This window comes from Eubalaena glacialis, chromosome 10, assembly GCF_028564815.1.
Source record: "Eubalaena glacialis isolate mEubGla1 chromosome 10, mEubGla1.1.hap2.+ XY, whole genome shotgun sequence".
NCBI lineage: Eukaryota > Metazoa > Chordata > Mammalia > Artiodactyla > Balaenidae > Eubalaena > Eubalaena glacialis.
In genome coordinates this window covers 98,233,170-98,248,411 of record NC_083725.1, presented here as the reverse complement: position 1 = coordinate 98,248,411, position 15,242 = coordinate 98,233,170, and the positions used below count along the sequence as shown (strand labels likewise).

Genomic DNA, 15,242 nt, shown 5'->3' with positions numbered 1-15,242 from the left:
CATAAATACTCTGAAGCCTAGTGTTCAGCCCAAAAGCTGGCAGTCATCCCTGATGCCCCCCTTTTCCATCACCTACCACAGCCGGGTCATCACAAAATCTACTTCCTTACTTGTAAAATAATCTCAAGTCCATCCACACTGTCTCTATTGCCAACATTCTACTTTAAACCACCACCATGTTTCACCTGGATTCTCTTGTGGCCTCCTGACTGGCTTCCCTGCTTCCACTCTTGCTAGCTCTGCCATTTCCTCTCTTCAGAGCGACTGGAGTGATCCTTTAAAATCCTCAGTAAAATTATTGTCGTGTTGTTGAAACCTTCCAGTGGCTTCCTAACAGGCTTGGAATAAAATCTGAACTCCTCACCATACAGGATGTCTCCTGCTGCCCTCTCTGACCTCAGTTCATACCACTCTCCCCTGTACACACCACCTTACAGCATCCCTGACTTCTTTCAGTTCCTCAGATATGCTCATGACTACCTTAAGGCCTTTGCGCTTACAGATTCCCCTGCCTGGACCGCTCTTCCCCATGACCTTCACATGGCTGGCTCCATTTCATCATTTAAGTGTCTGCCCAGATGTCATGTCTGCAGAGAAGTCTTCCTTGACCATGTGTGTAAAAAGCTTACCCTCCCAGTCACTCTCTGTGCTCTTACCTGGTTTATTTTCTTCTTAGGACTCAACATTCTCTGGAATTCCTTTGTTTTCTGGTTTCCTTGCTTATTGTCTGTCCCCCAGATCAGAACTCCATGAGGGCAGGCACCGTGTCTACTTGGGACACTGCTGTACTTTCAGCACCTAGAACAGCGTCTGACACAGCGCAGACCTGCCACAAAGGTGTTGAATAAGTGAACAAATGAATGAATGTAAATACAAGTTGCAATGTCTCATGTTTCAGTTTCAGAAAAAGCTGTGATCTCTGTTGGGTGGTGGCCTTGTCCCCCCTCCTACCCTTTTTAGACTAAGATACCAAAACCCAGAGAAGGAAGTGATTGCTCAAGGCCCACAGTGAGTTGGTGGTGGCATCTGGATGAGAAGTCAGATCCTTACATGCTACAGCATGTTTCACAAAGTATGATTAATAGGACTTACACTCCCTAGCAAAAGATTTTGTGATAAAAAAATTTTTGAAAAATAAACACTAGGCATACTCAGTGATTGGGTTTCTTTTTTACTAAGACCTTTAAGAGCATTTAGAATATCCTGATTGTTCTCTAACTCTGGCACTTGAAGTTTTTACCCAAGGTGGTAGAAATAGCACAGGTCCCAACTTTTCAGGTTGTAGTTCTGAGCTCTTCTGTCTATTCCCAACTTCTCCAAAATGTGAGGGACAAGATACAGATGTACCTTTTGTGAACTTGATACTTAGGCATTCCCTTGGGAATCTTCTAAAAAATGTCTTTTCCTCTCTTGCCCTGGGATATGACTGCCTCTTTTCTTATCTCTTGGAAATGAGAGCTTAAGGTTACCTTCTGCTTTTTTGATCTGCTGCACCCCGGTATTTCCAAACCCAAGACCCCTTTAAGGTAATCACAGATATATCAGATCTCTTTCAATTCTGAAATTTTGATATGGTGCTACTTTTTCTACTCTTTGGGGCAAGAATTGTTACCAAGAGAATAATTATCTTCTGATCCTTCCATCAGAGAGAAGAGTGTGCAGAGAGTTTTTTCCTTTACTTGGTCTTGCAAGACAACATACTCTTTTCCACTCTCCAATTGTAAAATTACGATAGAGTATCCATTCTGTCATCTATTCAGCAATATTTGTTTATTGTCTCTATATGCCATGCACTGCGTTAGGCACTAAGCAACTAGTGGTGGAATAAGACAGATGTCACACTCTACCCTCGTGGAATTTGCAGTCAAGGGGAGGAGACAGGCATGCACACACACTCACAAAGTCAAGGAGATAAATATGAGAAATTAAAATGTATCTACACATTATGAAGAAAACAACGGATCTCCTTTAGAAAGAGTTGTCAGGGAAGCCTCTTTGAGGAGAGAATATTTAAGCTGAGACCCGAGGATAGAAAAGAACCAGCCACGCAGCCTGGGGGGAGAAGTGCTCCTGGAAGAGGAGCCAGTGTGTGCAGAGATTCTCTGAATGGACTCTGGCGCCCCCCTCACCTGGGCACGCGCGTACACACACCTGCACACAGAATACCTACCTACACACATTAAAAGAAACGTATCTGACCTCAAGTCCTCCAGGACCATTGTCCTATCACATCAGGCCAATGGCACCACTCTTCAAGAGACCTGTTTATCCTCTGGCCTTGAACTTGCCCAGGGGTGTAAGGACTATCCGGGGCCCACCTGTTTCCTGCTGTCACCCTCTCCACCCACAGGGTTGTCATGTTGAGCCTGGAGTTTGACTACATGTGCCAGTATGACTATGTTGAGGTCCGTGACGGGGACAGCAGCGACAGTCAGATCATCAGGCGTTTCTGTGGCAACGAGCGGCCAGCTCCCATCCGAAGCACGGGCCCCTCGCTCCACGTCCTCTTCCACTCAGATGGCTCCAAGAACTTTGACGGCTTCCATGCTATCTTTGAGGAGATCACAGGTAAAGGCCAGGGAGGCAAATGTCACATTTTATGGCTGTGCTCCAGACAAACATTCCTTTCTGTGTACCCCCCTTCTCCCTGCCCAGCCTTGTTAAAACCCAGCGTGCTGGGTTCTCCGAAGCAACCTGCACATTAAGAAGGTAGAGAGAGACGGCAAGGGATATTTCAGAAACGCTCACTAGGACCAGAGCTAAGAATTATTAACTCCCCTGTTTCGATGCTGCAGCACAGAGAGACCAGGTAATTTGTCTGTGGTTGCACAGCTCTGGGGATGGAACCAGGAATCTGTACAGTTTGGCTCTAGAGCTTCTATTAGGGGCTCTCATGGTTAAGAGCATTAGCTTTGGTCCCTAGCAGATTAAGCCGTGTGGCTTGGACAGGTTCTACTTCTCTGGGCCTCATGTTCCTAATCAGTGAATAAGGGCATAAGCCTAGATCCTGCTCCATTAAGGAGGTGCTGGAAGACAGAACAGATGAAGAGCTTAGCACAGTGTCTGGTACAGAGGAAGCCCTCAATAGCCGCCTTGCCCCAGGCATGCCCTGAGCCTCCCTTTGTCATCTTTCAAACAGGTGTTCAAAGTCTTGAACTACGTAGGAGATGCCACTTACTTTATGAGTAACTCTGTGTCTGGCTTCAGCTCCTGTCCTGTTCACATTAGGAAGTAGGATTTGGCCAGAATGAAAAAAGTCCTCAGTCCTCAGATTGGATTGCATCAGGTTTTACAAAATAGACTCGAGCTGCAAGTTCTATTTTTTTAATACTGAATTTTAAAAATTGCAATTGACCATTACAGCTTCCTTCTGGAAGGTGTGATACAGAAGTCTCAGGAAGGGAGGCGGGCAGTAGTGGCGTCAGCCCTGTCTTTTCAGCAAGACCGGCAGACAACCCACCCTCCCCAGCCTCCTCCCGCGGAGAATGGTCCCACAGGAGCGCTCAGCAGTTGCTCCTGTGTGACTGCCTCCTTCCGGGATGTCTGTCTCCTCTGCAGCTGCTCAGAGCCTGGGAGTTCTAGAAGCTTGGCTGCTGTGGTGTGGTCGGCCTGTGGCCGAATCCTTGCCCCTCGGCGACGCCCTACCAGCTGAGGCTGAGATACATCTGGGGGTGTTTATGGCAGTCAGCAGTTGGGGGCAGCAGTGGCTCGCCAGCGTGTGACCCCGTGACTGAGGGGAGAGTTAGGAGGGTCTCTTCTTCAACCTCCCCTGCAGAACTCTGGAAACTCTGGTCTCCATTGTCAAACAGTCAGACAGAGCTCTTCCCGTTCCTCAAACACCCGAAGCGTCCCGCCTGTGCTCAAGTTATTCCCTCTGACTAAAGCCACCTCCCAACTCCTGCACATCAAGTCCCACCCTTCGAGGCCCTATCAGACTTCTCCTCCCCTGTTAAGTCTTTTCCCTTGTTCTGATGGGCTGTGGCTTTGCCTTGTTTTGAATGTCTTCTAGCACTTTCTCTCTTTTCTGACACTGACTGAATCATGCTTCAGTTTAGAGTCACTGCCTACTCTTCTTGGAAAGGCTCTGATCTGGTGAGCGGGCCCTCCTGTTCATCTTTGTATCCCTCCTGCCTTACACAGAGCAAGCAGTCAATTTGGGTTTGCTGAACTTGGCCGAGTGATATATTTCTACACCAGGGTAAATGAATGTGGAATTGGTGGGTAACAAGCAGACTGGTGTTTCCCAAAGGGTTCTCTGTAGAAAAATAGTCCCCAGGACACTCTGTAAAATGCAGTCTCTCAGGTCAGATAAGCCTGTGAAAGGTGGAACGTTATGTGCATTCTTAGAAATTCACAATGCCCCTTAGAATGTGGAATGTTCGGAGAAGTTCTGCAGTAGAGAATCTGGTTAATTATCATTTAACACCAGTAGCATTTCCCCACCATATCTGAGATCATAACTCTCAGTATCTCAAGGGACTACTGTTTACAGAATGCGTGTTTGAAAATTCTTGAGTACACTTTCACCAGTGTCATGAAGATCATCTTCTGGTTCCTTTCCCCCAGTATCCCGGATACTGAGCTTCCTTGAAAAAAAAGATGATCTATTACCCAAGGCTGCTGTCTCCCACGGAGCCCCTACAGGAGGGGATGAAGCACGCCTCTGCTTTAATTGTGTGGTGCGCCTGTGTGTTGTCTCAGACGCTAAGTGTCTGGAGCCTACTTCTGGGGCCTTGGAAAACATCAAATAACATCAGGAACATTCGATTAATGAGCAGCTGTTTTAGGCAACCTCAAACAATGGTAACATGATATCAATAAAAGGAGTTAAAAAATTGCAGGAAGACTAAAAAACAAGTGAAAGACTGGCGGCGTGAAGAAACTGACTCACTGCACAGGGGCACTGAGAGAAATTGCCTTTTCTCTTACAGCATGTTCCTCGTCGCCTTGTTTCCATGATGGCACTTGCCTTCTTGACAACACCGGATCTTACAAGTGTGCCTGCCTGGCAGGCTACACCGGGCAGCACTGTGAAAATCGTGAGTTTGCCTCCGGAGTGGGAGTTAAGGTGTCACGTGGGGCTGGCGTGGAGAGGGTTTGGGGAGCTTGTTGTTCCCTGCTGTCTACCATGGTCCCTCCAAGATGGTGGATAATGTGGGCTTTCCCATTGAGTGGATCTCAAGAGGGCTGGGCTACCTTTGAGTCAGGATGTCTGGAACCACCCAGTTTTGTCCTCAACTGCTGCAAATACCTCTCAAAAAGATACGCCTTCAGTGGCCTTGAATAATATTCTGAGCTCAAACGCGGTGAGAAAGTGTCAACAGTAGAAAGCCACCATCATACACCCACCTGGGGCCCAGAGTCTGAACTCCCTCTCCATCCCATGATCCAAATTTTGGAGTCATGCCAGCTGTGGAATTCCACACATCGTTCTCTAGGACGGCTCCCCTTCTGCTGTCACCACTCAAGTCCCACCTCCTGCCTGAGCTGTATCCTGGCTGTCCCATTGAGTCACTCACACTCTCCAGTTCTTGCAGACAGAAGTCAGAAGCAGAACCACAGTAGTATTACCAAACCAAACTTGGGTCTGCTTGCCCACGTGCAGTGAAGCCAATCTACTGATGCCGGGTTGTGGTGAAGGAAAGTGCAGCATTTACTGTAGGGCACCCTTCAAGGAGTCCAGGACAGCTAGGGCTAGGAAAAGCAGGAACTCCCTGAAGGGTTTCAGCAAAGCATTTTTTTTTTTAATCAGTCATCAATTTTATACACATCACTGTATACATGTCAATCCCAATCGCCCAATTCAGCACACCACCATCCCCACCCCACCGCAGTTTTCCCCCCTTGGTGTCCATACGTTTGTTCTCTACATCTGTGTCTCAACTTCTGCCCTGCAACCCGGTTCATCTGTACCATTTTTCTAGGTTCCACATACATGCGTTAATATACGATATTTGTTTTTCTCTTTCTGACTTACTTCACTCTGTATGACAGTCTCTAGATCCATCCACGTCTCAACGAATGATTCAATTTCGTTCCTTTTTATGGCTGAGTAATATTCCATTGTATATATGTACCACAACTTCTTTAGCCATTCGTCTGTCAGTGGGCATTTAGGTTGCTTCCGTGACCTGGCTATTGTAAATAGTGCTGCAATGAACATTGGGGTGCATGTGTCTTTTTGAATTACGGTTTTCTCTGGGTATATGCCCAGTAGTGGGATTCAGCAAAGCATTTTTAAAGGCCAGGTGAGGGGGGTGGGTCACAGGGTATGTGATCAGCTCACGCACAATTCTCTGATCAGTTGATGGTGAGGTAACAGAGTGATGTCAGAGGGATTAACATTATCAGTCCTTAGGTGCCAGTAGGTCTGGGGGCTACATGCCCATGATCATCAAGTAGTTAATTTCTTCCACTTGGTGGTGGTTTTAGCATCTGTAAAACAACTCAGGAAATGTGCACTGGATACTATTATCTAGGTACTTCAGAGAGGAGCTACAGCAGAGGGTGTGGGGGAGGGGTCTGTCCCCGGAAGGGTCCATAGCGTCTTGATCAGTTACAGTAGCCCTCACTAACCCTGGTTCAACCAAACAGCAGAAATAAGAAGAAACAAACACAAAGAAATAACTCACTCAGAAGCAGGTAGAAGTTTCTAATTCATGTTCTTGAAAGGCAGATCATGACTCTTCTCTGATATTAGACTCAAACTTTTGCCAGAGGAGAGAAACTAGAACATGTATCTGATAAGGCAAATCCATTGCCCTGGGGAAGGGTACAAACGCTGACCACTGCCTATGGCAGCATCAGGTGACATCCAGCCCAGTGGTGCAGTACCCAGGACTGTGCCATTGGCAGAGAGGAACTTAAACACTATGACTAGAAATCACCTATCAAGGGTCTCTGGTAACCAGGACCCTGCATGTGTCCTAACAGAAGTTTGAGACTTAAAACAGGTGCCACAAACTGCAGCTATCAGCACGGAATGAGATGTTTGGAAGAACAAGAGGAATCAAAATTTGGGGAAAGCCAAGGAGGGCAGCTAATGACCTAGGCAGGGTTCCCCTGAAGCAAATCCTGACATGCCAATGTGTGTGGACATGCCGCCAGGAGAAGCTGGTAAGGGAGTGGGGAAGCTGGGCCAGAAGGGAAGGAAGCCAAGCAGAGTCATGATTTCAGGCAAAATCCCAGCCTTAGTGTTAACAGGCAATGGAATCTGGAATGTGAAGTACATCTCAGACTGTGTCCTGGCTTTAATGCAAGGCAGCTGGGCTTTCATATCCCAACTGCAATCGGTGATTGGCTAAGGGCTGCCTTGGGCGAGTAGGACATGCTTAAGTTTCTATGCGTGTGCCAGAGTGGTTCCAATAACCCTTGAGCAGTGGAAGAGTTGGTAGGTGCAGGCCATTGGAAGTAAAACAGTATAGACTGGGTGGGGGAGAGAAGGTAAAGGCATCCAAGGACAGAGCGCCAGCAGTGTTTGCTACCATCACTTCTAACTAGCGTGCACAGGTAACTTTGGGGTCATCCTATATATAAGGGGCCTGGTCTGACAGCATTCTATAAAGTTCATGCATTTTTTTCAATTAATTTCATGAACTTGCCTTGCAAACAATGTAGACAGAAGCCAGTTTCGGTAGTGTGTCCTTGAGTGTACATTTCATTCTACTCAAAGCACTCCTTGCTTTGGGGTGGCACAGCTGACCTGAATGTGATTATGCCGGATTCTTAGAAAATGATGTTCTGCTTTGTGGTTCCTGCCTCGTTTAAGTTCACTGGGTTGTGTGCAAGGTGGAGAAGAGAAATGTTGCTTTCCCTTTGTTTCAAGAATTTGTATATAGAGTGATTCTGGAGTCTTGACAATGGCAAATCCTGAGCTCTACCCTTTAGATGCAGAGGGGGAACAAAAAAGGAAGGCTTAAATTCTTGGTGAACTAACTGTATGATATTAGAACTTTGATAAACAAAGGTAAAATTGGAGCGAAGTAAAACAGCACCAAATTAGTCAAAATGCCTTTAAGAAGCTGGGTCAAATTATGGCGGGGGTTGGGGGGGTGGAGGGGGGGGGAAGGAAATTGGTCCAAAAGTTGTGAGTAAAATATTTATGAGTAGCTTTTGAGCCACAAAAGGATTTCTCATCATTGTTATTCTATCCAGCAAAAAACCAAACCAAAACAAAACAATTAACCATGACGAAAAAGAATGTAAAATATGTCATTATGAACTGATTCATAGCTTGGTTCAAAACCTGTCTCAAATCACTTTTGGTCTCAAATCACTTTCGGTCTCAAAACATCAGCATAGATGGACAAGAGAATTCTTCCTAGCTACTTTACAAAATGTTGTTCAAAAACCGTGATTCCCTTAGTACGCTATAGTTGTGACTGGGTGAAGATATTGGTGGTGGATATCTGATATGCCATTTGCTGGCATCAATGTAGGGGACCAAATGTTTGATTATTTTCTGTAAGATTTAGGTCTGTTTTTCCTTTTAGGAAATTCAGCATGAATTCCAACTAACTCAGTGAGGGAATGATCACAATTGGCTGTGGCAGTTTACCTTGTAATTTCTGAACAAATGTTAACCATTTTCCCAGAGCAGTCTATCATCTAGAAAAACAAAAAAGAAAAAAAAAAAAAAAGCTTTACTTTATTGTTTTTCTCATGAGTATATCAAAAAACCGAACAAACCTCCCTGGAGGAAATTCTTTCAAAATTAATAAGAAACTGAAGCATTCTGGGATTCTTCAAATTCTAAATTGTCCAAATTGGACTAGGCGTATGTTTTACAAAAAATGGCTTTAAAAGCACCAAAGCCAATATTAATAAGAATTCCATCTTTTGTTTATGTAGTACCAAATCTGATGAGGGGAAACCACTTCATAGTTGCTGCTTTAATGCACTGCTCTCCTAAAGGTTTTGTGGAAACGTAGATGATCCTTTAAGCAAATGAAGGATTTGAAGTACAGGGTGCAAGACACCGATCTCGGTCCAATTCAAAACCAGAGGCCAGAATTCCTCATTTCCCACGTTGTTCACCATCTCTCTGACACCATTCTCACCACCTGGCTTGATGAGACTCCAGATGATGGATTGATGAGCTGTGGTTACCATCCTGTCTCATTATCAGGTCCTCCCAGAGGGCTTCCCTTCCCAGGTAAAGCCCACCTGTCTCTCTTTTCTAGAGAGTCCCGATTGACTGTCTCTTGATATGAGCTATTCTCTTTATTTTCTTTGTGTATGTATATGTCGGTGAGTGGGAGTGGAATAGAAATAGATTTTCTACTAAACTACAGAAGAAATATATACTTGTAAAAATAATCAAACAGTACAGAGGTGTATAAAATAAAAAGAGAACGTTGTTTTCCCTGACCAATCCCGGTTCCCAGGGGAACCACTGTTAACAACTAGGTGAGTATCCTTCCAGACTTTTTTCTATGACATGCAAACCTAGGTTGTCTATATGTTTTCAGCTGGGGGAGATTTTGTCCCCTGCTCCCACCCCCAGTGGACTTTTGGCAAACTGGAAACTTTATTGGTTGTCATCATAGCAAGAGGGGAGAGTGCAAATGACATTTGGTGGGTAGAGGCCAGGGATGCTGCAAAACATCCTGCGATACACAGGACAGCCTCCCCCACAAAGAGTTATCTGGCCCAACGATCAGTAGTGCCAAGGTTGAGAAACCCTGTTTTAAACAAAAGTGGATTAAAGTATACATACAATTTTTCAACTTTTTATTTTCCGTGCTTATATCATAGATATTTTTTCCAGGTCATTCCTTGTTGGTCTCCCTCATGGGGGAAAAAAAATGACTGCTGAGGACTCCATTGTATGGGTGTCTATACAATCATATAATCACTCCACCCCTTAAGAGGGACTGGATATCACGTTTAATATTTTTACTATTATGAAGAAAGCTGCAATGAAGAGCCTAACATGTTTCTTTGCTCACATGTACAGGTATTTTTGTAAGATACATTCCTAGATGTTGAACTGTTAGTCCAAAGGGTACACGTATTTAAACTTTGGAGAGTTGTTGTCAAAATGGCCACCAAAAGGTTTTACCAGATTACATGATGAACCATTTGAAATGCCAGTCCTCAAAATAAGAATCAGAACTTGCAGGTCAGAAGCCAGGGTCTATTCTCGTCAAGCTGGAAATGGATTTATTTTCGAAGGAATTCTGTGGGTCTGAGGGGAGATGTCTCGTTCAGATTTTGTGTTGTAGTAGATGAAGAATAAGATACTGTCAACACAGGGTTGCCCTGTTCGGTGAGGGAGAGGATGCAAGAGCCCCGAGGACAATCTTCAAGGACGGCTACCCCAGCCTTCTCCTCAAATTGTTTTCCAAGGAGCAACAACCTTCCCCTGCTCCCAGGTGACCTCCTCTGAGAACAAAAAGAGGGGAGTGGCCCCTCCTTGGCTTTGGGGCCAAGCTAACCTCCTGCCAGCACCCTCCGTTATCCCAACCTCCCTGGGCCACCATGTAAGAAACTGGGGCCCCTTTTTTTCCCTCTGAAATTTCCTGTTTCTTTGTATGGAACACGAGGACAAAATAAGTTCTTGAGTAAATGGTCGGAATCTTGTTTTGAAAAAGTGGAGAGCGAGGGATTCATTGCCCCGCTCCAGTTTCCATGTTGCCTTTGTTCCTCTGGCCCAGTTGACGGTGCCGGGGTCTCCCCCCTGCATCCTAATGAAGGGCGATGAAACGGGCGAAATCTTGGGGCACAATGCTCATCCTGCGGGCTCTGACACGCCTTTGAACAACACGAATCGGCTTCCACCAATTAAAGAAAAATGGTGTCTCTGGGGTTTTGGAGCATCAGAAGGTTTCCCACTAGCCTGTCCCAAGGACTGGGAAGAAAAGAGCCCAGGATGAGAGGCACACTTTATACTTCAGCTTCAAAGGGCCAACCCGCGTTTCTCATCAGAATAAGTGATTGGGAACTTTGGGGTTTTCAAGGAGACGTTAACACTGATGCAGTGAGGATGTACTGAGACCCCTAGTGGGTCACAATCGCCTCTCCCATTACAGATAAATAATGTGCCTCAGGTTTGGTGGAATTAATGCAAATTCTTGTAAGATCTCTTAGGGGAGGTATGGTAAAAATGGAATTATTTTACTGGCTTTTTTACAGTTCTAAAGGCCTATTTCATCCTTAACATGTGGAAGACAGGTGCACCTTTGTTCACAGTGAGATGATGCAACCCTGGGTGAAGAGCTTGGACTCTGGTCAGAAAGACTTTGGTTTGGTTCTAAGCCTGCAATTTACCAGCCCAGTATATCTCGAGCAAGTCATTCATCTCCTATGAGCCTCAGTTTCGCCACTTATAAATTCCAGGAAAATATTATCTAATTCTTCTTAGGGGTGATGGCAGGGATGGAATGAGGTGATCCATATAAGGCACTTATATATTGATATTGATGTTATTATATTGAATAATAGAAGCGGTTATTCTTATTACTACTTTTGGCCCCATGTGGCCATTTAAAAGTTTGGCAGAAAGCAGGGATTCTCTAGACAAGGGGTTAAGGTAACAGCACTAGTTTCTACAAACTAGATGATCATGACAAACCTTTCTTAGAGTCCTAGGGTTTAAGAAAATTCTCACAAAACTTTCTAAGTTTTCTCTGTGAACTCTTCCTCCTGAATCATTGCCAGACGCTAAGTATTGCTACCATTACACCAGTATCCAGGCAAGAAAGATTGGGTTTTAAAGGACAAGTAGATACTGCCAGTGCCATTGTCATAAAGGAACCCTGGATCCCAGGAGAAGACATGCACATTGCCATGATGGATGGGGAGTCTTTGTAGCCAGAACAGCCAGGAAGGGGCTGTTAGAGGTGATAAGTGGAGTAATGTCAGGGGGAACTAGATTGGGAAACTCCAGAGTAGGTTGCCCCAAACATCATGTTATCTAGTCAGCCTCCTTTTTTTCTCATGGGACTTTTTAATAGTCACTCATTTAACATGGGGTGGGCTGTATGTCAGTCCCCTGTGGTTACGCAGGAAACCAAAGCTCCAGAGCATCCCTTACATATTTTATTAGAGTAACAGGGTAGAAAAGAGAATACACAGTCTGGCCTGAGAGGGTATGAGGGGTATAGGGATAACCCCATGGAAAACAGTCCCGGGGAATCTGTAGTTGTTACCCACCAGCACTTGGTAACCCAGAGCCTTCAGAGGGTGGAGGAGCCCGGAAAGACGATTAGCTAGTGGACTGCTTACTTCTTACACATCCCCTATACCTGAGCCTCCCATCTCCTCTCCCTCCCTAACATGGAGATGAATCTCTGCCATCCATCTTAGCATGTTTAGAGGGATGCTGTCTCATTTGGATTTAGATCTGGAAAGCCAAAGAGGTCACTGAACACAGTAGAAGCTGCCCTTGTATAGTTATCAAGGGATTTGTTTGTTTGCTTTTATAATTTAGGGGGAAAGTTTCCTTTTCATTTGGATTATTCCTTCTTGGTAAATCTGAGTCTACATAGACCCAGTGACATTTTAGCGTTAACTCTGCTGGGCTCCATGTGCCTGTGGCCTCTTAACCAAGGCATTGCCTCTTCTCATTCAGAGTAAGATGATTGGGGTTGGTATATAAGGGATGCATTTTGCTAGTCAGTAACTGTTTTAGTTATGGATGACATTCCAGCCAAATAATAAGAGGACAGGTCAGGCCTCCTAAACAACTCTCCAGCCTGACTGTCTCCAAGAGTTTGGGGTGGAGTGCCCATGAGTGTGGAATGGGCCACATCCACCATTGTTTTACTAAGACTTTGCTTCCACTTGCCTGCTCCTTGTTGGGGCCCCCTTGGCTTTTGCTTTGGCAGACGAGGTCACTGAGGCAGGACTCAATGCAGGGGGTGGATTTTATTTTGGTTTTGGGTTAAGAGGTAACCCATTAGAGCTGGGATGGACTGTATGCCCATGCAGGGAAGTAGGGGGAAGATGCAAAGAGTAGAAGAACTTGAGAGCAAAGCAGAATTAACTTCTGATGGAAACAAACATCCCTGCTGTCACAGACCCTGAGACTGACTCCAGCCCCTTGACAAAGGCTACAGAGTTCCCACTTTTCCTTAAAGCCTCCTGCCTTGTGAGGTGTTCACTACCTGTCTCTCACCCTGCTCCAGAAGGTGAAAGCTTCCACTCTGCAAAACACAAGACATCCTTATTGGTATCCAAGTATTAAAAATTACAACAGTAGTTATTCTCACGATTCTCAATATAGGTCAAGCTCTGTGCTTTATGTGACACTGTCTCATTTCATTGTCACGATATCCCCCTGGGGTAGGTACTATTGTCCTCCCCACTTTGCAGATTCATCCAGCCAGGCATTTTTGAGTGTCTGTTAGGTACCAGGCACTGAGGAGATAAGGCAGGGCTCTTTGGTATATTTTCCCCCTTCATTAGGCAGAACTGTAAAACAATTCCAGTCTTAGCTTTTTTCTGGTGCAGAGGAGAGTGGTCATGCCATACATTTCCCAGCGACAACTTTTTCTAGAAAGGCCTTTGGTAATGGTGATGGTGGTGAGAATTACTAAGTTGGCAGGATCTCTTAGGACTCACACGTTCTCAGAAGCTCAGGACTCCTCCGCAAGGTCATTCTCTTCATCCCCAAGGCTAAACAGAATAGTATTGCCTTGTTTGGGCCATTTTCATTGGGATGTATTTTATATTTGAAAAGTTGACCATGAATGCCATGGGGGACATTTCCCCTGGTAGTTTAGTGTTATTACCCACCCCCCCCACAGCCCCATCCCCAGGAGCTGACTCAGAAACCTTCTGAGATTTGTGGGAGCCCTAAGAGGACTTACCGAGCACATCAGCTAGGTAGAAGACGGCTACATTTCTATAGTTACGTAGGTTGATTCTCGGCTCTACCAAATGAGGATGTGTGAGATTCATTTTTTTGTTTTTTTTTTTCAATTAATTTTTATTGGAGTATAGTTGCTTTACAATGTTGTGTTAGTTTTTGCTGTACGGCAAAGGTGAATCAGCTGTACGTATACACATATCCCCTCTTTTTGGATTTCCTTCCCATTTAGGTCACCCCCAGAGCATTGAGTAGAGTTCCCTGTGCTATACAGTAGGTTCTCATTAGCTATCTATTTTATACATAGTAGTGTATATATGTCAATCCCAATCTCCCAATTCATCCCACCCCCACAAAAAGACCAGAACTTTCTGAGGATTTCTTGAAGCTGACCCATCTCTTAGGCACAGGGAGTTTCAGCTGTCTAATGAAATAGGCCATCCAAATACCAGAAAAGTGGTATCCAAAAGACACAGTGTACCCAAAGCCAAGGACAATACTGATTAAGATCAAATAGCTAATTGTAAGCCTCAGCCTCCAAATTGCTGCCAGATGAACAAATAACAGTGTGTGCAGTCCAAGTATAATTTCACATGGATAGTCTCATTCACAACTTTGCAAGGCTGGAAAACATCAGGGCGGCAGGGTTCCATTGGCTGGACAGGAATAAAAAGGGTTTTCAGTGGGGGGTTATATCACGAGTTGGTATCATTATTCCTGGTTGGGGAAGACCTTTGTGGAAGTAAAAGATATTGGGTCCAGAGGCACCAGACTCAGATATTAGCTGAATAGGAAGAAGTGAGGAAGAGATGCGAGCCTGTCCAATGGTTGTCTCTGGGTGTTGGTCTCAGATTAAGTTGGGTTCCCAGAATGAAGGAAGTCCCAATGAGAAAGTTAATGCCTTTCCCAAACAGAACTTTAATTCTGTCGCAAATTATTCCCTTGACTTTTTGACGAGTGAGAATGGGTGGATACCATGAGTATGTTAAGAATTGAGACTAACACCCCAGCTCACACTGCCAGCTAGATAATGGGGTAATGAATATTGTTGACTTTGGATCTTTTTCCCTTGCTGGAACTCTCAAGATAATCTAACAGCTCTGAGACCCAGCTCCTGTTGAAGAGACAGAGTAGTCCTCTTAGTTTTTTGCTCAGGTGGCTCTCTGGCTACCCTAAATGTATCATTAATATAAAATTAGAGGAAAAAAGTATGCTTTTCTTAGGTACAGTTTTGTAAATCACATCAAACCATTCCTGAAAGCAAGCAGGGTATAAATGATAATTAAAGTAAAACAATTTAGAAGTGGGACAAGAACAAGCGACGGAGAACACTAGGTGGTGCAAGAAAATTAATCAACGAAATGGACAGCCGACAGCACTTCACCAGTCTTTCTCTACAGAGAAATTTACAGGGCTTCCAAAAGGCAAA

The 15,242-nt window shown here is 44.9% G+C and overlaps 1 protein-coding gene across 3 annotated transcripts in view; it reads left to right on the top strand.

Moving 5' to 3' along the window:
• Window positions 1-15,242, top strand: part of PAMR1 (peptidase domain containing associated with muscle regeneration 1) — a 163,522-nt gene that overhangs the window by 132,693 nt on the left and 15,587 nt on the right. For all 3 annotated transcript variants that reach the window (XM_061201599.1, XM_061201598.1, XM_061201597.1), the window contains 2 exons: window positions 2,351-2,568; window positions 4,932-5,039. In XM_061201599.1, coding sequence (XP_061057582.1) covers window positions 2,351-2,568; window positions 4,932-5,039 — 326 coding nt within the window. The remainder of the gene's footprint in view (window positions 1-2,350; window positions 2,569-4,931; window positions 5,040-15,242) is intronic.